The sequence below is a fragment of the Lepidochelys kempii genome, chromosome 1 (assembly GCF_965140265.1).
Source record: "Lepidochelys kempii isolate rLepKem1 chromosome 1, rLepKem1.hap2, whole genome shotgun sequence".
In the NCBI taxonomy this organism is placed as follows: Eukaryota; Metazoa; Chordata; order Testudines; family Cheloniidae; genus Lepidochelys; species Lepidochelys kempii.
The window spans coordinates 330,974,171-330,999,643 of NC_133256.1; the positions used below are offsets into that span (position 1 = coordinate 330,974,171).

At 41.0% G+C, this 25,473-nt stretch overlaps 1 protein-coding gene across 4 annotated transcripts in view; it reads right to left on the reverse strand.

Moving 5' to 3' along the window:
- CACNA2D1 (calcium voltage-gated channel auxiliary subunit alpha2delta 1) overlaps nt 1-25,473 on the reverse strand; it is a 683,143-nt gene that overhangs the window by 125,636 nt on the left and 532,034 nt on the right. For all 4 annotated transcript variants that reach the window (XM_073328631.1, XM_073328632.1, XM_073328633.1 and 1 more), the window contains exon 11: nt 5,537-5,695. In XM_073328631.1, coding sequence (XP_073184732.1) covers nt 5,537-5,695 — 159 coding nt within the window. The remainder of the gene's footprint in view (nt 1-5,536; nt 5,696-25,473) is intronic.

Sequence of the window (25,473 nt, forward strand, 5' to 3'; positions counted from 1 at the left end):
TTAACAAACCAAAAATCTAAGGTAAATTACCACTCAGCTCCCAGTGAACTTACCCTTACATTTAAGTCTTACAAACTCAGGACCATGTTTTGTTTTATTTTTTGTTACATTTCTTCAGAATCAGCTCAGTTTTCCTCTTTTATATCTGCTGACTTTTTTTTTTTTACACCAGAGCACACGTTTTGCCGGCTTACACAAAGTGGGGTAGGTTTTCACCAAGGTTACCTGGGTACTTGGGGGAACAAGAAAACCCTTGCTCCTCTGAGTCTCCTGTTCAATTGCAACACCAGTGGAGGGGAGGTGCTGCACATCCCAGATTCCTCTCTGTAAGCAAGCAGGCTGGGAGGCGATGGGATTAGGAGGAGCCCTGGTTCAGATCCCTAATTCACTAGTCAATGGAGCTGGCAGAGCAACAGGGAGAAGCAAGCTGCTCATGAAAAAAGGTGACATAACTTTTTCTACAATGAAAACAAGGGAGAAGTGAGGAGAAATTCTGGCCCTCTGTCATCCAGCGGTATGCTCCTGGGGTGCTGAAGCTGTGCAATGTCCCTAACAGAGGAGAGACCATAATGTAATGATCTGGTCCTCACTAGTGCAGCTACTTAATTATATAATTCTATAGTACTCTCAGCAAATTCTGGCATTAACAAATCAAAATTCTTTATTTGCTATTACTGCATTTTTACTAAATCTAATTCTGTATGGACCTTTTGACATCAGAAGCTCAGTTTTCAAGAGGGGCCTCTGTCTAATGAAGGACAGAACTGAGCCTTATGAATTTTCTTACCAGTAATGATGAATAAAGAAATTTGAAATCATTGCATTAATATCGCTCCTGTCACCACTGTAAGTTTGATTTGGAAATAGAAAATGGAGGATCAATTTTGCTTGTAAAATACAATATACAATACATTGCTTTGGGCTGCTGCTTTTTTATGTTAAAAAAGTAATAAAACTAGAACAGGTACTTTATAAATATTGAAAAACACCTACCTGCTTAATGATTTAATACATTCCAAAATAAATTCATAAGGGCACCACACAAATAATTGACTGGAGGCCCAAATCCTGGTCACCTTACTCTCACAAGGTGTTCCATTGATTTAAAAGGACAACCTACATGAGTAAGGTAAAACAGATTTGGTCTTTGTTCTACTGGGCCGAACTTTGTACTGACTTACTTGGTGGTTTAAGTTAGACATCTAGTGTGCATCTATATAACATCATAAGAGTGCAAAGTACTTTACTGTTCCTACCCCAAAAGAGCTTACTGTGGGACTATTAGCACATGTATTATGGTGCTTAGATAGAATTGATAGATGTAATGGAAACTTACATTTTTATGAGCCAATCAGGACTGGAGACCCAACAATATACAAATGTAGATTAAAAAATGGTCCCCTGCCATTGTCACATGCAATCTCATTAACAGAAATCTTGCCCAGATCAGGCTGTAAGGAGTGGTTGAAACTAAGGGGAGAAGGAGCGGGAAGGGAGGATGGTGATTATATTGGAATTGGGTGGTTGCTGTAGTTTGTCACATATGCATCTTGATGTACAGCGTTGGCTCTTTCACTAGGGCAAAGGAGGTCTAACTTCACTCTCTTGCTGAAAGGATGAGGGAAAAGGGGGTTCTGCCAGTAAAAATAAGTGTCCCGCACAGTGACTGCAGGACAGCCTACTGTCTCCTAAAGTAAAGAAGTGGTATGAAACTGGTGCCTGTGTATATTATTTAAATACTATATATATATTGAAAATGTATGCTTCATACCATAGCCATACTAAAGCATGATATTTTATAACAGATTTGTGTTTATATAATAATGGGTTCATGTGTGTTGGGACAGGATCTCTCTTCACACTGCGATAAATGGCGTTTACTCTGCATTAACACCATTGCTACTTAGAGAAGAATTTTCTCCAGAATATATCATTAATTGCACACTTTATCCAATCTATTGCTATAAATACAAGAATCATATTATCCGTACATCCTGTTTAGTTTAAATAACTAAATGGTCTATTTTATATTTAATTATACATTTTGCAATATTGGTGATATATTTTTCATATCTATATCTAGATAGCCAATATTGCAAAATATAATATATATTTGCTATGTATTAACAGTCTCCTGCATTGTGATGTAGCGTTATTCTGTACTAGCATACTTTCCCTGTTTCCCTAGAGTCCCTTTGCGGGGTAGTCTAAGCAACTACAAGAGGAGCTTTTCCCCTCTTTCCTGTTCCTTCTGGGTTTATCTTCATGAACCCTGTGTTAGTGAGCAGGTTTATGCAACATTCCTTACCTGTCAATTACATCAATCTATATTACAGCACAGCTAGGGTCGCCAACTTTCTAATCACACAAAACCGAACACCCCTGCTTCTTCTCTGAGGCCCCACTCATGTCCTCCCCTTCTCTGAGGCCCCACCCCCGCTCACTCCATCCGCACTCCCTTCGTCGCTCACTCTTCCCTACCCTCACTCACTTTCACTGGGTTGGGGCAGGGGTTTGGGGTGCGGGAGGGGGTATGGGCTCTGGGCTAGGGCCGGGGATGAGGGGTTTGGGGTACAGGAGGGGGGGCTGGGCTGGGGTGTGTGAGGGGCTGGGGATGCAGCTCCAAGGAAGCGGCTGCCAGGTCCCCATGGCCTCTAGGTGCATGGGCGGCCAGGCAGTTCTGCGCGCTGCCTTCGTGCCCAGAGGTGCCACCCCCTGCAGCTCCCATTGGTCGTGGTTCCCAGCCAATGGGAGCTGCAGAGCCGGTACTCTGTGTGGAGGCAGTTTGCGGAGCCTCCCAGTTCCTGGCTGCCCCAGCACCTAGGGGCCACAGAGACTGGCGTCCATTTCCAGGAACAGCACGGAGCCAGGGCAGTTAGGGAGCCTGCCTTAGCCCTGGGCCCCCACTGCACCGCTGACCGCACATAAAGAGCCGCCAGAGTTCCTTTTCGACTGGGCATTCCGGTTGAAAACCGGATGCCTGGCAACCCTAAGCACAGCCCACTTAACCTCCCAGCAGCATAGGGAAAAAGAAGACTCTCCTCTGCCCGTGTGCAGATGTGCACACCTTGTGTCTGACTGAATACGTGTAAGGGGTGCTATTTCATTTCTGCTGTCCCTCCCCCCAATCTCTGAGTGGGAGGCTCCACTCTCACAAAAGTATGGGCCTGCACAAGGGGTGGGGGAATCTTTTATGGATTCCCTTCCATATTTCCATTCCCTCTCCTACCCCAAGGAGCCAGCAGGGAAGGCACAGATTCCCTTACACGGCCTGGGCTGGTTGTAAAATTCACAGTCCAGCCCATTGTGATGGTTTGGCCACCCACCATGTTAGAGACTTATAACTAAGTTAAAAATCATTAACTTACACGTGAGTTTAATTTACACCTTTTCTGCATTTTCACTGTAGGATTTGATTCATCTTGTCAGAGATTCGTCTATTAAAGAATTCATACTACCCTCTGACAAGACGAAATATTGTGTCTCAGATGAAGATGAAAATGTGCTAAAATACATCAGAAACCTGAATGATTTTCTTGATGCTACATAATGACAGGATGTCTCTCTATTTTAAAAAAAAAACCTTTCTGACCCCCCTCTTAGGATGCTAACTGTCTTCCATTCTTTATTTTATTTTATATTTTTAAACTTCAACTAAGCAAGCAAATAGGTAGCCATCTTTTTTTTTCTTTTCTTTAATGCAGGTGCTACTATGTTCATTTTGTGGATAAAATTGCTTTACTTTGAAATAATTATCACACCCTTAAAAATTGAGTTCCCTTACCTTTATTTCTGGAATATAGCTTGATGCATGAAACTCTATGAATGCATCTTGCACAATGAGTTTTCATGTAATTGGGGAAGAAAAAAGTGAAGCAATGCAAAAACCTCCTACTTGGAATCACAATAGACCACAAAGTGATTTACAGAAAAATTCCTTCTATAGTATTCATTACAATAGGGTAAAAATTAATTGTACCACCAAATCTAAAGAACATTGAGTAAAGATTCCTTTGCAAATATAATGTAGAAGAACAGTAGATAACACCGACTCACAAATCAGCACATCAGTGTTACTAATGGCGTGCCTTAATTTATTTAAAAGATTATATTAAAATATTTATTTCCATCCAGCAATATTTCTAGAAAGGAATTTTCCTTTAGGCACAAAGAAGGCAACACTTGTTTAAGCGTGAAAGTGAGTTCAAGTGGTTGTCATCCACAGCCTACGTAATTATAATAAGACCTTGACCTTTTAAAATATTTAGCATCCTTGGAACTTATTACTAAGTTGACCTGTTTGAAATCATGAACATAAAATAAAAATAACCATATTCATAATCATGTTATCTTTATAAATCTTCATTATCTGATCCCATGTAATTTTATATGCTTGTCTCTAGAGTCTATAGCCGACTCCATCAACAGCTCTTTATTTCTCCAGTCAGTTGTATCTGCCAGAATTTGGAGTGGACAACTGCAATTCGTTAACCTCACTAATCTCTTAAATTCCCCAAATATACATGTCCACCACATCCATCCATCATTCACATGCTTACAGAACATTCTGTGGGCCTCAAAATACCCATAATCTCAGCAACAACTAATACATGTTCTTCCAATAACAACCATCGACCCATCTTCTTCTAGTATTTTATTTCTCTTTACCTTTGCATTTAGCTTTAAGAACAAGTGCATCTTATGACTTTGCTGTATTCATTACTTTCAAATTAGAACTTCTATTACTACTTCCTAGTGATTATTTGTTAAGTGCTAAGAATATACTCTGTTCCCTATCAAACATAACCCACAGAGTGTCTCTGCTCTGAGGAACATACAGCTCTAAACAAAACTAAAACAAAACAAGTTGGGAATATTATTTCACTACACTACTAATTAGACAGACACTGTGTGGGTGCAATATGGGAATAGGTAACAGAACCAAAAGATGGAGCCAATGCATTTCCCCCCAGGTGAGATTGATTTCTTTCTCCCTTCCATGTTTTAAATAGTTTGGAACAGTCTCTTTCCACTACCTAATATCCCTTTGCCAGCTAATACTTCTTTGCAATCAGATAAGCATGCACTAGGTATAAAATAAATTAAATCAGGAAAGGTGGATGCATTAAACATGACTGAGGGACACTCTAAACCAGGGTTTAATTGAAATATTAATCTGAGATGTAATAACATACTTTCTTCTTTGAAAACTGGCAGCAATGCAGCCAGTACTGAAGCCATGTGGCAAGTGGGAGAAAAGCCCATTGAAAAAAGAAGCCCAAAGTGAAACAAAAACAGTACATCACAGTGACAAACCAGTTTCCCCTTCACAAATCTTAACAAATCAAGCTGAGTGGAGCTCTACTAAGGGAAAGCATGCTGATGGGATACATTTGCTTGCTAAGTAATTGCATCATAAAATATATCACACTGTTTACGACTTGTGGAGCATTCAAAGTGACCATCTGGACATTAAAGTTCTATTATCACAGATCAATAGTATAACAGCACAGAGGGAAAACTTTGTAATACTTACATTTAGCAACTGTTCAAAAGCATAGCTAAAGCCTTTCTTGTAGTCAGTGATTCCTTTAGCTGAGATTTTGTAGACTGCCTCTTTCAGCTTCTTCTTGTTCCTCACATTAGCTTGGACAAGATGATTAAAGCAACTGACGTTCTGAGCGTTATTGTTAAACTGAAAAAGAAGTAATAAAGAACATTAAAGCCAAGAATGTTGGCTTAATTTCTTTTTTTGCTCCATATTTCTAAGTGCTGAGGGCCAGATGCTGCCTTCAGTCCATACATGCGACTCCTAGAAATGGGTGACCCTGAAAAGATTCAGATGATGCAATAACGCACACAAACATTTGGATACTTATCACAACTTTATCCAGAACATCAAAGTCTCTTGAAACTTCAAATTTGGGTAGCAAATGTTATGACTCTCTCCAATTTGTCCACTAAAGTGTAGTGCCCAGCTGAGGTCTGTACTGTTCTACTTGGCACTGGTGAGGTCTCAGCTGGAGTTACTGAGTCCAATTCTGGGCACTATGCTTAAGGAAAGATGTGGACAAACTGGAGAGAGTCCAGAGGAGAGAAACAAAAATGATAAAAAGTTTAGAAAACCAGACCTATGAGGGAAAGTTAAAAAAACTGAGGAAGTTTAGTCATCAGAAAAGATTACTGTGGGTGGAGGGGATCTGATAACAGTCTTCAAATATGTTAAGGCTGTTTAAGAGGATATTGATCAATTTTTCTTCAAGTCTGAAGAGGACTGAAGGTAGGACAAGAAGTAATGGGCTTAATCTGCAGCAAGAGAGATTTAGGTTAGATATTAAGAAAAATGTTCTAACTATAATGATAATTGAGCTCTGGAATAGGCTTCCAAGGGATGTTGTGGAATCCCCATCACTGGAGGTGTTTAATAAGAGGCTGGACAAACACCTGTCAGGGATAGTCTAAGTTCACTTGACATTGCCACAATGCAGGGGGCTGGACTTGATGACTTCCTGAAGTCCTTTCCAGACCTACGTTTCCGTGATTTTATGAAAATGGATATTCAGTCCTTTACTTCTAAGACCAGATCCAAAGCTGAAATAAGCAGAAAAACTCTGACTGGAGTTTCAATGGCCTTTGGTACAGACCTTACCAGTCGAACAGAAGTAGGAAGTTCAGAGGCATAGAAAAAATGCAATAAAATTAAAAAAAAATGGGGAAAAAAGGTTGAAAGTTCCTTGAAACTTTTACTCCTTGGAAAAGGTGTGAGTCAAGTTTTAGGTTGCTTCTTATTTTATCCAAACCCAGCTGGCCCATCCCGAAACCTATCATCACACAACGGGAGCTGCAAATCAAGATCAATTGCTATATATGGCCCACAAAAAACAAAACACTCTTGGCAAAAATAAGCACATCACGGAATAGATATACCTAACAAGGCAATTTTTAAACCAGGTTTCCATTTGTGTATTATGCACATGCTTTTATTTTTTAGTGCTATCACTCATGATAGATGGGAGATCCTAGCACTTGATAACTTCTAGCACTCATGTGACATTGCTCAAATATATACATGCAAATTGTTTGTATGGAAAAGTTTTGCCTGCTCGAGTGGAGGTCATTTTGTGACCTCTTTGAAATTTGGTCTTGTATGTGGTGATCTATCGTGTATTGCGGTAGCACCTATGAGCCACAGATATGCTCTTGGACACCACTGTGCTAGGTGTGGTACAAACGCTGTCCTATATTGCCTGAACATCTCTTTTACATTCAAAAACAAGTACAGTTGACATACATTATCAAAAAAATGTTTTCCTGCCCAAAGAAATTTTAATTGGTTTGACTGAACATAAATACTAGGCACAACAGATACTTGCCATTTTATATGCTTCAAAATGCTCACTAAAGCTGTTTCCTACCACTCTATAAGTGTATGGGGCCTTAAAGAGAATGCCAATCATGTAAAGTCACCTTTGCATAACTCGGCATCAAGCCCTAGGAGTTTAATTCTGTCCTTACATCCTGAACACCTCTATTTAACCCACTTGTGTTGCACTCAGGGTAAGTAAATAAGAGGAGATTTTGACCATTGATTTTACATATTTTGCTGGGATGCTGAAACCATTTCTATTTTCTTATGGTATGGTAAATTCAAAATTAAAAACACCAAAAACTGATTTTTCTGACACAACAGGTTTGATTTAAACCAAAGAAGTAAAGAAATTCAGAGTGCCAGTTTATAGACACACCTCATTTTATCCAGGTGCTAACAGAGCACATATATAATGGGTAAATACTAAAGATGTGCAAAAATTTAACACACACACACACACACACCCAACTCCCAAACAGGACAAAACACCTGATGCTAGTACAAACCCAGAGTTTGAGTGGAATTCTGAGCAAACCTGCCAAGTTGTTATATTTGGTGTAAACATTATAAAACTCATTGGCTATAAAGTGTTTCAACCCCAGATCAGGAATTTCTAGTTTTAATGGTTCACTTGTACCTGAAATCAAAGCAAAATTCAGGGGTGCAAAATCCAAGCAGACCCAAACCAAAAAGATTCCTACAACCTCACAGGAATTTGGTGACACCCCACAAAAAAAGGTTTTTCTCTACTGCTCCTTTATCCATGTATAATATACCAACCTAGAGTATAGAATTTTATGAGAGTCTCCTTCTAGTAGTTAGATGCAGTGACTACACCAGCTTCCTCTTTTTTCACAACTAAGAGTGCGCCTGTTGCTCACAGAAGCCTCTGGTTTTAGTGGTGGTGATCTGAAGATTGAGTCCCCATTGACAGGTATGGTGTTTGCACATTACAATTAAGGATATAGCATTAACTTTAGTTACTCATCTTAACTTTGATTTTTTTGTTTGCGTTGTCAGCTCCTTTCAGTATAGCAATCTTTTTATGACAAAGTCAGATTCTAAAGTTTATCCTTGAACTATCAAGTCCTTTTCTTATATCAGACAGTGAAGACTGATAAATAAAAGCATAAAACTAAAGAGAGAGAACCTCTGGAAGAAAAATACAAACATCACTCAGGACTGTACATGGATGGATAGCATATTTCACTTTGTGTGTATCAGTGACTGCAAACATTCACCTGTATTTGAAACAAGATAAATAGATACAGAGATAACCTAACAGCACAAACAGTTTGAATGCCACTCAGATGTTATTTCTGATGTGTTGGAGAAATATATATTAGCCAGTCAGCTATTTGTATAATTGTTCAAATACATACAACACAATATATTCATTTGACATTTGTGTCCTACTATTTTTGAATATATATGTATACACAATGCTAACAGGAGATGCACATTATTAATTATAGTTCTAAGCATGGAAGAAATATTGGCACATAATCATATTAGGATGCCAAGCTCTGCAATCATTCTCAAAAGTGACAATATTTTGTGTTTTATATATTTAGTATGTGGTATAAAAACATCCTTTGTGCTCTGATCAGAGCAAATTTTTTTATCGTACATTTCAGGATTGACTTGCATGAAGAATCCCAACACCACACACGGAGGAGATAGCACTTTCTCTAAATATTTTATAGGTCTAATTACTTTAGCTGTCTGTAGTTACCATTTTCCTACCAACAATGAATTTAGGCAAATTTGAATTTATAATCAGGACAAAGCTACTGTAGACATCTGTTCAGGGAGTGAGTCAGGTTATTAATATTTGCAAATATCGAATTCTTGAAAAATCTGTTCACTCATTTGCATTACATGGAAGACAAAATATGTGCTTACATTGTGTGATCATACTGTACTATTCTTTCAACTACATTAAATATTGTAGAAACATGTTGATTCACAGTGTGTATAGGTAGCGTGAGTGTGTGTGCAATGAAGAGGATGACATTTGCCTCCAACAGTCTATACTTTACAACTAGGGAATCATTTTCTAATATTCTTGTTTTCATTTATTTAATTTTATTATGCCTTTAATAGTTTAGCTCTGGATTTCATTTGCTGTGAAGCAATTGTTTATACTACGGGTGTATGTGTTAGCTACCATAGGCAGGGCTGGCGGCAGTGCCATCTGGTATTATTATCCGACTCTTCGCATTATAAAGCCCTGTTTTCAGTTACTTAGAACTTTGCCAGATTTTAACTGTTCAGGCTGAAATTTTATATGCTGCGTGTCAGCCTTAGGCTGCTTTTAAAATAAAGTTTCAGGCAAGACATTTCAGCCATTTTGAAAAACAAGACTAGTGAAAAATATATCCCTCACCAGGTCCCTCATGCAAGGCTCTTAAGCAAATTAAACAATCCTGGGATTCGGGGGAACATCCTCTCATGGATCAATAACTGGTTAAAAAATAGAACACAAAAGGTAGGAATAAATGGTCAGTTTTCACAATGTAGAGATGTAAGTAGCGGGGTCCCTCAAGGATCTGTAATGGGACCACTGCTGTTCAACACATTCATAAATGATCTGGAAAAAGGGTTGAATAGTGAGGTGGCAAAATTTGCAGATGATATAAAATTACACACAATAGTTAAGTCCAAAGCTGACTGAGAAGAGTTACAAAGGGATCTCACTGAAATCATAGAATCATAGAATATCAGGGTTGGAAGGGACCCCAGAAGGTCATCTAGTCCAACCCCCTGCTCAAAGCAGGACCAATTCCCAGTTAAATCATCCCAGCCAGGGCTTTGTCAAGCCTGACCTTAAAAACCTCTAAGGAAGGAGATTCTACCACCTCCCTAGGTAACGCATTCCAGTGTTTCACCACCCTCTTAGTGAAAAAGTTTTTCCTAATATCCAATCTAAACCTCCCCCACTGCAACTTGAGACCATTACTCCTCGTTCTGTCATCTGCTACCATTGAGAACAGTCTAGAGCCATCCTCTTTGGAACCCCCTTTCAGGTAGTTGAAAGCAGCTATCAAATCCCCCCTCATTCTTCTCTTCTGCAGGCTAAACAATCCCAGCTCCCTCAGCCTCTCCTCATAACTCATGTGTTCCAGTCCCCTAATCATTTTTGTTGCCCTTCGCTGGACTCTCTCCAATTTATCCACATCCTTCTTGTAGTGTGGGGCCCAAAACTCGACACAGTACTCCAGATGAGGCCTCACCAATGTCAAATAGAGGGGAACGATCACGTCCCTCGATCTGCTCGCTATGCCCGTATTTATACATCCCAAAATGCCATTGGACTTCTTGGCAACAAGGGCACACTGCTGACTCATATCCAGCTTCTCGTCCACTGTCACCCCTAGGTCCTTTTCCGCAGAACTGCTGCCTAGCCATTCGGTCCCTAGTCTGTAACTGTGCATTGGGTTCTTCCGTCCTAAGTTCAGGTCCCTGCACTTATCCTTATTGAACCTCCATCAGATTCCTTTTGGCCCAATCTTCCAATTGGTCTAGGTCCTTCTGTATCCTATCCCTCCCCTCCAGCGTATCTACCACTCCTCCCAGTTTAGTATCATCCGCAAATTTGCTGAGAGTGCAATCCACACCGTCCTCCAGATCATTTATGAAGATATTGAATAAAACCGGCCCCAGGACCGACCCTTGGGGCACTCCACTTGATACCGGCTGCCAACTAGACATGGAGCCGTTGATCACTACCCGTTGAGCCCGACAATCTAGCCAGCTTTCTACCCACCTTATAGTGCATTCATCCAGCCCATACTTCCTTAACTTGCTGACAAGAATACTATGGGAGACCGTGTCAAAAGCTTTGCTAAAGTCAAGAAACAATACATCCACTGCTTTCCCTTCATCCACAGAACCAGTAATCTCATCATAAAAGGCGATTAGATTAGTCAGGCATGACCTTCCCTTGGTGAATCCATGCTGGCTGTTCCTGATCACATGTGACTGGATGACAAAATGGCAGATAAAATTCAGTGTTGATAATTATAAAATAACCCCAACGATACATACCAAATGGATGGGTCTAAATTGGCTATTAGATTCTTGGAGTCATTGTGGAGAGTTCCTTGAAGACAACCACTCAATGTGCGGCAGCAGTCAAAAAAGGCTAAGAGAATGTTAGGAACCACTAGGAAAGGGATAATGTCACTATATATAAATCCATGGCATTCCCAGACCCTGAATACTGTGTGCAGTTCTTGTCAACTCATGTCAAAAAAGATATATTAGAACTGGAAAAGGTGCAGAGAAAGGCAACAAAAAATGATGAGGGATATGGAACAACTTCCATACAAGAAGAAATCAAATGACTGGGACTGTTCAGCTTAGAAAAGAAACAACTAAAGGGGAAATATGATAGAGGTCTATAAAATCATGAATGGGATGGAGAAAGTGAATAAGGAAGTGTTATTTATTCCTTCGCATAATACAAGAACTAGGGGTCATCCGATTAAATTAATAGGCAGCAGGTTTAAAACAAACAGAAGGAAGTACTTCTTCACACAATACACAGTAAATCCATGGAACTTGTTGCCAAGGACATTGTGAAGGCCACAAGTATAATTGGGTTTACAAAAGAATTAGTTAAGTTCATGGTCCATCCATGACTATTAGCCAAGATGATCAGGGACACAACCCCATGCTCTGGGTGTCCCTAGACTTCCAACTCCCAGAAGCTGGGAGTGGATGAATCACTCTATAATTTTCCTGTTCTCCTTCTTCCTGAAACATCTGGCACTGGGCAATGTCAGAGACAGGATACTAGGCTAAATGGACCATTATTAGTCTGACCTAGTATAACAATTCTTATGTTGTTGTGCCGTATTAATTCTGGTGATCTTTTCTTTGAGGAGCTCTAGTGTCCCCAGACTTTGGAACAGGGACTTGACATTTGGCAGGAATAGCCTTTGTGTCAGGGATGTGTCTTTTACTGTCCCTGTGAAACTCTGCTCAAATTTGACCAAGTTATAAGCCTTTGAAAAATCACTTCACAGTTGCTAAGTGGAGACTTCTTAGAGTTTAGCAGGTAAAAATCTCTAAACAGTCTGTCCTCAATGAGCATGATCCAGCACCTCACAGTTCCTGCAGGTAACCGGACTACACATGCGCCCTCACCACAGAATGACTGTTCCAGGCCAGGGTTACAGGGGAGAAGCTGAAACTGAGAGCTGGGTGCTACTCTCTCCTGAGCTGTCAATAACCCCTCTCGGTGCACAGGCAATGTGGAGGAGGAAGCTGCCGGACACAAAGAGCTGGACTGAGATAGAAAGGAGTAGATTGGGACAAGGAGCCTGGTGAGACTGGGACTGGAGGTTGCAGGGAGTCTGTGAGTTCGTGGTGGGTGTCCAGGAAAGGCTGGGCACAGAGAACGAAACTGAGGGCCAGAGGCATAGGGGAGGCTGGGACTGGTTGTGCAGGGAGACTGAGTGCTGGGGAGGGAAATGGAGGAGGTGGGTGGGCTGAGATCAGACGAGAAGGCAAGATGCAGGGGGAGAACTGGGATTGGCTGGGCAAAGAGACTGGGACCAAGAGCCAGAGAGAGGGGATATTAGGACAAGGTACCAGGAAATGGTTGGGGTAGGGGACAGATTGGTTGAGGAAGCCATGGAGGTAGACTAGGTCTGGGAGCCAGTGGTGATGGTGAAACAGGAGTTTGTGTGGTGGGGGGCAACTGAAGGCAAGCAAGGTAAGATGAGGAGGGGGAACTGAAACTGGCTGGGCAAGGAGACAATCAATGGGTTGAAAAAAACTGGGACTCAGAGCAAGAGAGAGAGAGAGAGAGAGCCTGGAGGAGAGACAAGGAATGGCTGGGCAAAAACAAATGGAACTAGGATAAGAAGCTAGGGGAAGTGAAGAAATAGAACTGGGAAAGTGATAGGATGGATAGGTCAGAGCAGAAGGGGTCCCCCTCAGGGGGAATGTGCAGAAGAGTCTGACTACTACAGCACACTCCTCCCAGAGCCTTGAATGGATCACAAGTTTCCTGTGGCTCACCATTCTTCCTTTGTCAGCAAACATCTGTGAAACCTACGGGCATCCCCCTCTCTGTACATGTAGCTACATGCCAAAGTGAAAAGGCAGGCTGTGTCCACACTGTGGTGTGTAGTTACACGAAACACTGAAAAGCTCTGGTGGGGAGAGGCAGAGGGGACTCCAGCAGCAAGGAGTTGGCAGAGTCTTTCCCTGCTGCCAGAGCCTAGCTACACACAGCTTGCTCCTCGCTGCAGGTGAAGCCTCTGGTGGGAAGGAGACAGCAGGGAAAGACACCAGCAGCCAGTTGCCATAGCCTTTCCCTTCTGCCTCCCCTGTGTCAGAGCCTTCACTACCACGTGTACCTATACATAGGATAGACACAGCCCACTCCCCGCTGCAGGGAAAGACTCCACCGGGGGAGGCACCAGGCAAAGGCTCCAGCAGTGAGGAGTAGCCAGAGGCTTTCCCCACCCCGCCTCTCCCCTGCCTGAGCTTTTCCCTGTTGCCAGAGCTTTCCCTTGTGGCAGGGAAAGGCCCCAGGAGCAGATATGGCAAACCCACGAAAACACGCAGAAATTGGGATTGTTTTTGGCTTAATTGGCTTGTAAGTTGCTTGTTGGCTAGTTTTTGGCTTGTAGCTTGTTGCAGCTTTTTTTTTTGTTTGATCGGCTCCTGGAAAGCAGGGGCAAGGAGAGGCAAAGAAAGGAAAGGGGCAAGCAGGGGCAAAGTGGGGAGAGAGTCAGGGGTGGACAGCAGGCTCCCCACAGTCCCAGACTGCATGCTGGAGGGATCTAGTCATATATAGTGTTGGGTTCTTAGGGATTGGCTTGTTTTGGCCTTGTTTTGAAATGGGATTAGCTTGATTTTTGGCTTATTGTGAATGTCGGGGTGCTTATTTACCGTGTGAAAGTTGGCAACTGTGCCCAGCAGCTGGACACTCCCTTGCTTAAAAATTGCAGTGTAGATGTTGGAAACATTCCTTGGGTATGTAGAGCGCCACGTAGCATCTATAACCTACAGTTCGGGTGTGTCTTTACTCACCTAGGCAGTGCCTCATCACCTACACTGGTATGTATACCTGTGCAAGGGTGGCATGCACCGCACACACTGCCATAAGTATAGACGTAGCGATAGAGAAACACAACACATTACTGCTGTCAGTTACTTTGTTAGCTCTAATGGCCGAGGTCTGTGTGGTGGAGCTAAAGGTTCCCACCTAAGATCCCTCTAAACTGCGTGGCCGTGCAGCAGGCTATAAAGGGCCGTGCAGCCACAGGGGCCTGGAGAGGAGAGAGGCAGGGCGTGGGTGGGGACTGGGAAGGAAGCAAGTTGGGGTGTGCAGGGCTGCTGCGGGTCCCTTCCCCAGAGCTCTGCGCTGCTGGCAGGGAGAAAGGGGAGGGGCCCCTTCCCCGGAGCTTGCTGCTGCTGCAGCCAGGGAGAGGGGTTGGGGGAGTCTTCTGGCCCCTGTCCAGGGGGAGTCTTCTGGCCCTTGGGCAGCCTGCACCCCAAACTCCTCATCCCTGGCCCCACCCCACAGCCCGCACCCCAGCCCTCGGCCCCAGCCCAGAGCTCCCTCCATCACCCTGAAGCCCTCATCCATGGCCCCACCCCAGAGCCCGCACTCCTACCCCCAGCCCAGAGCCCACTCCTGTACCCCAAACCCCTCATCCCCAGCCCAACTGCAGAGCCTTCACCCCCAGACACAGCCCTCATCCCCAGCCCAACTGCAGAGCCTTCACCCCCAGACACAGCCCTCACCTCTCACACCCAGCCTGAGCCTCCTCCCGCACCACAAACCCCTCATGCCCGGTCCCACCCCATGACCCCAGAGCCAACACCCCCAGCCAGAGCCTGCACCCCAACCCTCTGCCCCAGCCCTGAGCCCCCTCCCACACTCTGAAGCCCTCAGCCCCATCCCCACCATACATAACCTCCATATTGGTGCACATAACAAAATTCATTCCGCCCATGCACCTAAAAAATTAGAGGGAACACTGGATCCTGGCAGATGACCCATGTAGGTTTTAAAAGATGCCACATGATACAATTTCTAATGTCTAATTTGCTTTTTTAAAAAAAACCTAGGAAACTACACTCACAAAAACTATGTTGAAAGAATATTAGGATTGCCAAGTCAAGCACTCAATAGTTAGGAAATGTCTGAATTAAGGTTTCCTATACTATCTTACTTTGATTCCCTTGTGCATATGCATTATGACACTGTTTTTAAATACATGCTTACATACTAATTCTTACACAGCCCCCTGGCTCATTAAGTATACAGGCTAGATCTGCACAGGGGAAAAATCAGAACTGGCTGTTGTTTGTAGGACCTTCACCTTCTTAGCTGCAGACTTCGGAAGGTGTTGGAAAATAAGGGCAAGGAATTGCAGGAAGAGAAAGGATGGTCTCATGGTTAAGGCAGTGAAATGCTGCCCTGGAGAACCAGATTCTATCCCTGACTCTGCCATTGGCTTCCTATGTGATACTTGAAATGTCACTTAAACCAAACTGTATACAGATTATCACTAATTGTGTAAGTTCCTCATTATCTGGTGCCGGACCTGAGACCTTCAGGTCTGATTTACAGAAGTTCTGAACACTCACAGCTGCAACTGAAATCAATGGGAGCTGTACTTTGAATACACAAAGGAGTATATAATGCTAAGTATTCTAAATAATTAGATCCTAAACATCTCAAATTAGGTACTCAAAATTAATGGATGCTTTTGTCCTTCATCTCTCTGTGCCTCAGCTCCTCAACTATAAAATGGGGATAATAATTTCTTCATCTCATGTGAAGATAAATTAATCAATTGATTGTGAAGTACTGAAATACTATAATTATGAGCACCATAGAAAACCCCATGAGGAAATTAATAATTCTGTTCTCTGAACAATGAGGATAAATAGCTGCTCATAAAGTATGCTCCATCCATTCTGTGCATAGACTGAGGCAGTGGTGCCCTGGAAGAAATAGCATGTGATCGTGTAATTAAATACGGTATCACAACACATACAGACCTGGTTGATGAATTGTACAGGCAACCTTAAGTGTAGCATTTCCTAACTTTTTTTTTTTTTTTTTTTTTTTAATTCTTGGCTTTACAACCTTAACGTTCTTCTAACATAGTTTTTTTTGGGTCCAACATGCACGCACACACACAATTTTCCAGTAAATTAATTATTACCTCTGAATCTTAGATGTAGTTAAAATATATATGTTAATTATAGGGTTTGTCAAATTTACAATATATGTCAAAGCAATATGACAACAGATAATTACAGACGAGGACCAATTTCTTCACTAGTATTTAAGAAAAATGTGTAGCAACCTCCTGTGTTTAAAGCAAGCATCTCAGGCCTGTGATACCATAAGCAGTTATGGAATGATACCAAAGGAAACAATGCATGAGGTGGTTTCCAGGAGGCAGAGCGTAAGTGGATAAGGTGATCTCTGTTTAAAGAATTCCTGACCATACACATATGTTCTATATTGTCACTCAATACATGCTCTTAGGTTACTTAGAAAGTACTTTAGTTTTCAATGTCCTAAAATCACGTATGTGTGGATGTGTACTGCAGAACTGGCAACTACCATATCAACACCAATTGTAGAAGACATATGAATTACTAGCCGGTATTAGCAATGCTCTGATCATGCACCATTTTAAATCAATGGGAGTTTTTCCATTGACTCAGTAGGAACAGGTCCAAGGCCATAAAGAAAGACATGATTTTGGATAATGAAAATAGATAAGTTGAAAGGAAAAACTCTTGCAACTGGTACTTGCACTTGCAACTGGTACTTCAGTTTTATTTTAGGTTTGGTATTAAAAAATACTGCTGATTGTATTTCTGTTGTTCTCATACACAGTCATGGCTCTGGGAACTTGAATGACGATCAGGCCTTAAAACTGATGAAAAGATCCCTCCCCCACCCTCCTGCTTTTTAGTACAGAATCGTTCCTCCAGACAAGGCCTGGAGCTGATATTTTAACAAAAGACTAAGTAAAGCCAGAGAAGGTTTTAGTTTGGTAGGGATTCTGAATGACATCACAGGCACTGATCATGATGATTCTGGTTATTAAATAATCTATAGTTTGGAATATTTTACAATGGAGATGAGAGAAAACATCTTAAAGTAAACAGTTGCTCATCAGACCCCAAAATATAATAAGCATCAAGTACTAAGTCATGCTATACCAGACTAGACTACCAAGCACAAATTGAAGGGAAAGTTTTTTTTTTGGGGGGGGGGTTAGTATTGCTTCTTTTTTAATATTTGTTAAAGATACATTAAAATATGCATTTCAACGGGCAAAAATGGCAATTTCTGAGAATGGGAGTCTTCCTCTTTTATCTGAGTTTGGAGTTCATTTTTAGTCACACTTTGGGGCTTTTAGATGTTAATTATAGCAGTGTTATAATAATGCTGTTCTGTAGTATCCTGTTCATTTCATGGTAACTTTATGTTAGAGAACAGTTATTTTTCATCCACAACTCAATGATATCCAGTATACTTATCAATAAACCAAACAATAAAATGAGTTGTCTAATATATACATATTGATTTTTTAGTGTTAATCAAAAGTGTTTGTTCAATAATTATTAATTGGTTAAAATTCAGTGGTTGATCTTTAGCAACAATGTGAGAATCAAGGAGATGGGGGGAGAAAGTACAAGTGAGAACAGGGAGAAAGGCAAAAACAAGGAGAAGTGGAAGTGACTGATAACAGGGATCAACAGTCCCACAAACAAGTAGCTGTCCTCTACATTTAATCTGCTCAACAGTGATATAGCCATAGGCGGCTTGGTTCTTCACAGCCATACACCTAGTGCCAAGTAATTGTAAAACACTACCCAATCAGAATGGTAGCATATTAATACTTACTTTGCATGGGTGTAAATGATGCAAAGTGGCAGCAGAAAATCAGGCGCATAGTGGGAAGAATAGCACAGCTGGTAGACATCATTTACAGGATTTTCCCTGCCTGAGTTGTAGCTGGGGGAAAAGTATTTGCTTCATTGTCTGGGAACAGATTTTAATTATAGGAATAAAGAAGGCCTTGCTTTATTGTGAAGGGCATCTTATGTACGTCAGCAGATAGCCACTGAGTGCAGTGCGGCTGAAAACTCTCACTAATAATGTTGAAGTTTCTGGGGCAGTAGCTCTGTGCTTGGGGAATATTTACTGAGCCTCGTAACATGTTTTAACTCTGGCCAGAAATCTAGGTGCAGGGTTAGGACCTAAGTAGAAAGAGACCTAGGGTGAAATACTGGCTCTGTTGAAATAAATAGGAGTTTTTCCATTGACTTCAATGGGGCCAGGATTTCACCCCAAGACACCCACCTTGTCTCTTTCTATCACTCACTCAACACCTAAATATCATGGTGATTGGGTGCATTCAAAAGATAAACAGATAAATCCTTTAAGTGTAAAAGTTTTATTAATTTATTTTGTAGGGAAGGTGCTATCATTTACTGGCACTCCAAGGCCCACAAAAGCCCATGTAAACTAAGTCAGAATGAGAAAAAAAATCAAATCTGTTTCAAACCGGTCTTGCAAATGTGCATGCAGCTCCATCTTGCTCCTTGCTGTATGTGAATAAATTCAGTTGACATTATGATGGTAGTGTTTGCTATACTATATATTCTTAGGCCTCCATGTACAATTGCACATGTCATTTTTTGTTGTTATAAAACACAAGTTTCAAAGTGCCACATTAACTAGAGAGTATAAGAAATGTATTTGTTGTTTTCCAATATCACTGTTGTTTCATAAGTCATCCTTGAATTAATGTAAAAACTAGGGCTGTCGAGTAATGAAAAAAACATTACATCGTGAAATGAAAAAAAAATTACATCGCACAATGAAAAAAATTACATCACGCGATGAAAAAAATGGAAGTGAGAACATACGAATGTTTAGCATATCTGGCACGTAAATACCTTGCAATGCCGACTACAAAAGTGCCATTCAAATGCCTGTTTTCACTTTCAGGTGACATTGTAAATAAGAAGCTGGAAGCATTATCTCCTGTAAATGTAAACAAACTTGTTTGTCTTAGCGATTGTCTGAACAAGAAGTAGGACTGAGTGGACTTGTAGGCTCTAAAGTTTTACATTGTTTTGTTTTTGGGTGCAGTTATGTAACAAAAAAACCTAAATTTGTAGGTTGGACTTTCACGATAAAGAGATTGCATCACAGTACTTGTTTGAGGTGAACTGAAAAATACTTTTTTTTGTTTATCATATTTACAGTGCAAATATTTGTAATCAAAATAATATACAGTTTGTATTATTTGCTGAAAGTGAAATATATATGAAAATGTAGAAAAACATCCAAAATATTTAATACTTTTCAATTGGTATTCTATTGTTTAACAGTGCAATCAAAACTGCAATTAATCACTATTAATGTTTTACATCACAATTAATTTTTGAGTTAATCGCATGAGTTAACTGCAATTAATCAATAGCCCTAGTAAAAACCAAACAAGTAAACAAAACTCCTCTATTTTTATTTTGAATATGGTATATTTTAGCACTAATCTAATACTTTCTCATCTTCACGTTGCGTAAGCTTTGCCAGGCAGCTGATTTTGTTCATTCCTTGCCCCAGTTAGTGCTGCCCTTCAATGGTTTATTGATACGGTTTCCTAGTACATACTCTGTTTTCCCAAGGCATCTCTCCCCACCTACTTCCCTAAAATTGTTGATAACTGTTGGTATGAGGGTGTATGTGACGTGAGAAATAGCTAACAAAACCATCTATATGTTTTCTTCTGCATCAATAGGGGAACAGGAAACTATTATTCTGTCTTCTCATTTATATGGCCCTGATCTAAAGGCCATTAAAGTTAATGGGAATCTTTCCAGTGTTAAGGGAATTAGATCTGGTGTTATGTTTATCATCATTAGCCTCTCAGAAGCCTGGTCTGACTTTCCTGTTTTGTCAGTAGATAGCACCTTACGCTCCAGAAGCAACACACACTCTGCAACATATGAGAAGATTGATCGAACATAAGCAGTGCAGACCTTAAACATGAATGACCATGAGAGAATGCTCTATTTAATCAGATATTCTGCATTCTCTGGACCTGTTATGTCACCATTTGAGATGGGTAGAGTAGGCTGCATTTTGTTAAACTTGGTTGATTGGAGCTTTAGTTTTCAGAAAAGTACAAGTAGGCATGTTTTGGACCAAGGAGAAAATAGGGGTGGTGAGAAATATAATGATGCCCAATTCTCACCCATCTTTAGCCATAAAGCAAACTCTTTATGGTTATCACCCTTGCCTGAAAAAAAAAGACAACATAGGTGAATTCAATTCAGAGTTTTGATGTTCACTATTCCTTTGAGTCATCTGCTATAGTATGCAGTGGAAGAATAATATCAAGCTAGAAGTGTAGATCTAGACCTCGTATTCGAACTGAGGATTCCTACCTAGAAAACATTCACACAATTAATAATTGTAAAGTTCGCTCCTTTTCTAAAGGTTTCTCCCCAGCCTCTGTGCAGATTATGTATAGTCTTTTTCCCCACAGAAATGCTTGTTTGTGGTGATTCTGATTTAGCAGCAGTACAATGTGCTTTGCCCACACAGCAAAACCACAAGTGTATACCGCACTGTTAAAATAGGCTTTGAAGTTATAAACTGACACACTCAAATGCAGTTTCTTATAATAGTAAATGATGACTCACCACATAATTATTAGGTGCACATAGGATGTGAGAGCACAAAACATTTTTGTGCTAAAAGAAGTCTTTCAATTTGCCTTGACCTAATTTTGAAACTTGGAAGGGCAGTATTATATGAGGCAAAGTAATTTTTTAAAGAAAATGTTCTAATGGACAATCAAGTACTGAGAGGACATTACAGTACAAATGTTTGCACGTGGAGAGAAAAAAAAAGGAACACTATCTGATATTCAGCTCTGCCCTTCAAAATCCATTTCTTTTTTGTAAGAGAAGAGTGGAAACATTAAATAGTCTCAGTCTGATTAATCAAGTTTCACAGAAATCTAAGAACCAAATTCTGTTGCAATACATTGAGCAACTATAGCCATACCATGGTGGAGACAAGGGAGCTGAGACCCAAAGAGAGCTATTCCTCCCACCTCAACACTCTGGACCCGGAATCATACAGACCAGACCCGCTCTTTACTGACACCATGGCACATATGGCTTCAGCTCTACCCCCTTCCCCACCCCACCCCCTGCCATGTGACCTCAAAGAATAACATCTGCAGGGAGAAGCTGGCCCAGAAACTCAGCCAGCAGCAGAAAGATGCAGCTATAGCAGGGACCTTTGGGGATTGTTCATATCATCAGTGGCAGACTGCTTTATTTCTGGTTTTTAGTATTCTTTCCACTCTGCAGACTAGCTGTTTGCTGCAATTCCTGTTGTCACAGTTTCTTCACTTAAGCCTCATTCCACCAGCCCTCCATGCTCACTTTCTTCCCCATCTCCCTTCAATGTACCTCTCTCCCTTCATCTGACCTCTTAGCCACTGCCCTCCCAAAAATCAACCTCACTACTCTCGCAAAAAAACCCAACCAAACAAAAAAACCCAAAACCACAGACACCATGGAACTAACCCAATGTTTACTTGGTTTGTATGTTTCATCCTCTTCCCACCAATCCAGAGATGCCATGTTTTGTTCCACTCCATCTATGTTATCTTATGTAAATTTAATGAACTAATTTCCATAAACTTGAGCTTATGGTCAATATACCCTCACCCTGCTTTGGGCAGTGGTGGGGTAGATAGATGCATGCTCAAGGGAGTATGTAAGTGGGTGGCTGCTAGGAAGTAGACTGGTTGCTGAGACATTGAAGGACGAGGGGAGAGTTCCCGGGGTGGAGGACGCTGAGGCTACTGGGGGCAGAGGGCTCCATGGGGGTTCTAGGGAGTAGTAGATGCTGGGACTATTTGGATATCTAAGGAGAGACTGGCTGAGGAGCAGGGCAGGGAGTCTGGAGGTGGTATGAGTCCCCTGACTGTGCGGCTGCTGCCCCCCGTGCTTTCTCTAGCGACTGCTGTCACCGACTTCTGGCTGCGCATTCCAGGCCTTGATCTAACAGCAAAACAGCGGCCTCTAATGGATAAAAGGTGACACTACATGCAAAACACCTGCAGTGTTGCTGCCTCTCAGTTGGATATGTGCGAATCCAGCTAAGATATGGGAACGTGTGACAGGGCTGAGAGATGCGTGATATCTTGCCTACTTAGACTGTAAGCTCTTCTGTCTCTTACTTGTACAATATCTATCTCAATGGGGCCCTGAGTTTGGGGTCCACAGCTGCTATGCTAATATTAATATAATATTCATAATACATAAATACCCAAGAGTCAGGATATACACTTGCTGCAAAAGCAACATTAATGTTATCTATATTCTGGCCAGCAATAGCCACCTGCAGGATAATCCAGTACAAGAGGGTGTGAGGGGAACCATTTCTAGGAAAGGTGTACATGCACAAAACCATGTGAGAACAGAGTGTCTTTGGATCTGCTTCTACATGGGAGGGACAAGGATTAGGGCAGATGACATCTATCCCATGTCTCCAAATTTGAAGGGTGTGTCTTTCATAAGAGGTCTGATCATTCAGAAAGCAAACTTTCACCCTTAATTTGGGTTAATTCTAAATTAGCTCCATAACATCACTTTTATTAAATGCAGAGTCCAAAGGGTTCACTTGTTAATAGTGCTTCACAAGATATCAAATATAATTTTTAAATGGTTGCAATGCACCTAGCATCTGGGATAGTTACTTATACATTTAAAATGATAAACTACCTTAGAAATTTATGGCAGCTATGGATCTGACTCTGCAGGTATCTTGCAGAAAAAATTGCATTGAGCAACACTGGCACAAAATGTTAATTGAACAAAGAAAAAGACACAGGTCAAAATGTCTACTTTTACTGAGGGAAGAAAGTTATAACGAAGAGAGAAGTTGCACATTTGTAAGACAGAGTGTTAGACCAGGAAAACAAGAGTCTTCAAATGTAGACTATAATTAGAGGCCAGCAGGCTGAAGTAAGGAAACAAAGTAGACAAGACTAGTTTTCTATTAGATAAAACAATCAGTTTAGGTAAAATCCTCCACAGTGGACATCAACCTCTTCTTCAGGAGAGGAGACCAAGAGTCTGAAGGTCAAAGAATGATTGACAAAAACGGCTGTAGGGAGGGACAAAATTCAGGGTTATATTTAATTAATCTGAGCTACAATAAACTAAAGAACTGAACTAATTGAAGTACTTCATGTGTAAAAGCCTCCAGACTGCCCTTAGAACTGGTTAGTCCTTCCTTTTGCACAATACTAAAATAGTTCAATGCTCTAGCCAGCTGACAATGTGACAAATACCAGACTCATCCAGGACCATTTGGAACCTCAGACATGTTAAGAAATATCCTATCTGGCCAGTTTTCTGTTATGTTTGTCTCAAATATGCCAGCACTAATTCAATCATTTATCTTTCAATCATGTAGCTATTATAAGCAAAAATATCTGCATACCGTATTTGACAATTGCCATCCATATCACTTATCTAAGAATAGAAATCAAACAATTTGGTTCTCCTGTAGCATTTGGTGATATTATAAACAAGTAAAACAGTAATAGTGCAGGGAAGTACATTCCTTACACTACCTTTAGATGTTTGTGAGAATATATACTTCCCACTTATACAGTGGCTTTTACATACCATGAAACTGAAAAACTGACCTGCTCAGCGTGACACTGGAAGTCTATGGCACAGCCTAGAATAGAGACCAGTTCACTTGACTCTGAGTCCTATTACTAATCCATACGCCAAGCTTCCTTTCACTCTTCAACAGAGGAAAATCACCTGACCTTGTACCATGGTCTTTGTGACTAACTGGACAAAATAACTTTCACCTAATTTGTTTCAAAAAGTATGTGCCATTTTTTTTAAAGTCCACATATATTAATCCTATGATAACAATTATGTCCTATTAATGATTTAAGATCTGAATGATTTAATCCATATTTTATTCAAGAATCATTTTCAACTCATCCATAATAAATGCATGTTGACTGGGCATTCGACACACTGATATTTCCCCCTCACTGATCACATTAAAAGTAATCATACTGAAATCAAGATATTATTGTGATGAAAATAAATTAAGATGGATTTTGGTACTGTGCTGTGGGCTGAAGGAGCCATCTTTGAAAGAATACAGTAGCTGACACTTGCAAGTAACACTCAATTGTTACAACTAGAAGACATGTGTTTACTATGCAAGTCACTTTACAAACATGAATGCAGTTTCCCAGTTCCCAAGTGAAATAGTCATGTATTATTCTTGTTTAATTTGCATGTAAACTGTAGCAAAAGGGGTCTTGTCCAGGTCACATGTGAGTGAGCATCTAAGAGACTAGAAGCTAAGAAGCTTGACTCTCAGTTCCATACATACCACACAGACTATGCTGACAGCTTGTGCCACACGCTCTCAAAGAAACTGAGGAACCACCTGATCAACATCCTCTACAGCAAACAGAGAAAGATTAAGAATGAGTTCTGTGAACTGGATACTCTCATAAAAAAAACAACCTTCCACACAAACCTCCTCGTGGCTGGACTTTACAAAAACTGGACAAACCATTTACAGCACACACTTTTCTTCTCTACAAAAGAAAAAGGACACTAAACTATCTAAACTACTACATGCCACAAGGGGCTACAACAGTGGTTCCCTTAACCCACCCAGCAATATTGTTAATCTATCCAACTATACTCTTTAGCCCAGCAGAAAAATTGGTCCTATCTCAGGGCCTCTCCTTCTGTCCCTCCACCCCCACGAACATGATACAGTTCTGTGGTGACCTAGAATCCTATTTTCGACGCCTCCGACTCAAGGAATATTTCCAACACACCTCTGAACAACATACTAACCCGCAAAGAGCTTTCTACCAACACTACAAAAAGAAGGATTCTGTGTGGACTCCTCCTGAAGGTCGAAACAACAGACAGGACTTCTACAAAGAATGCTTCCGCCGACATGCATGGGCTGAAATTGTGGAAAAGCAGCATCACTTGCCTCACAACCTCAG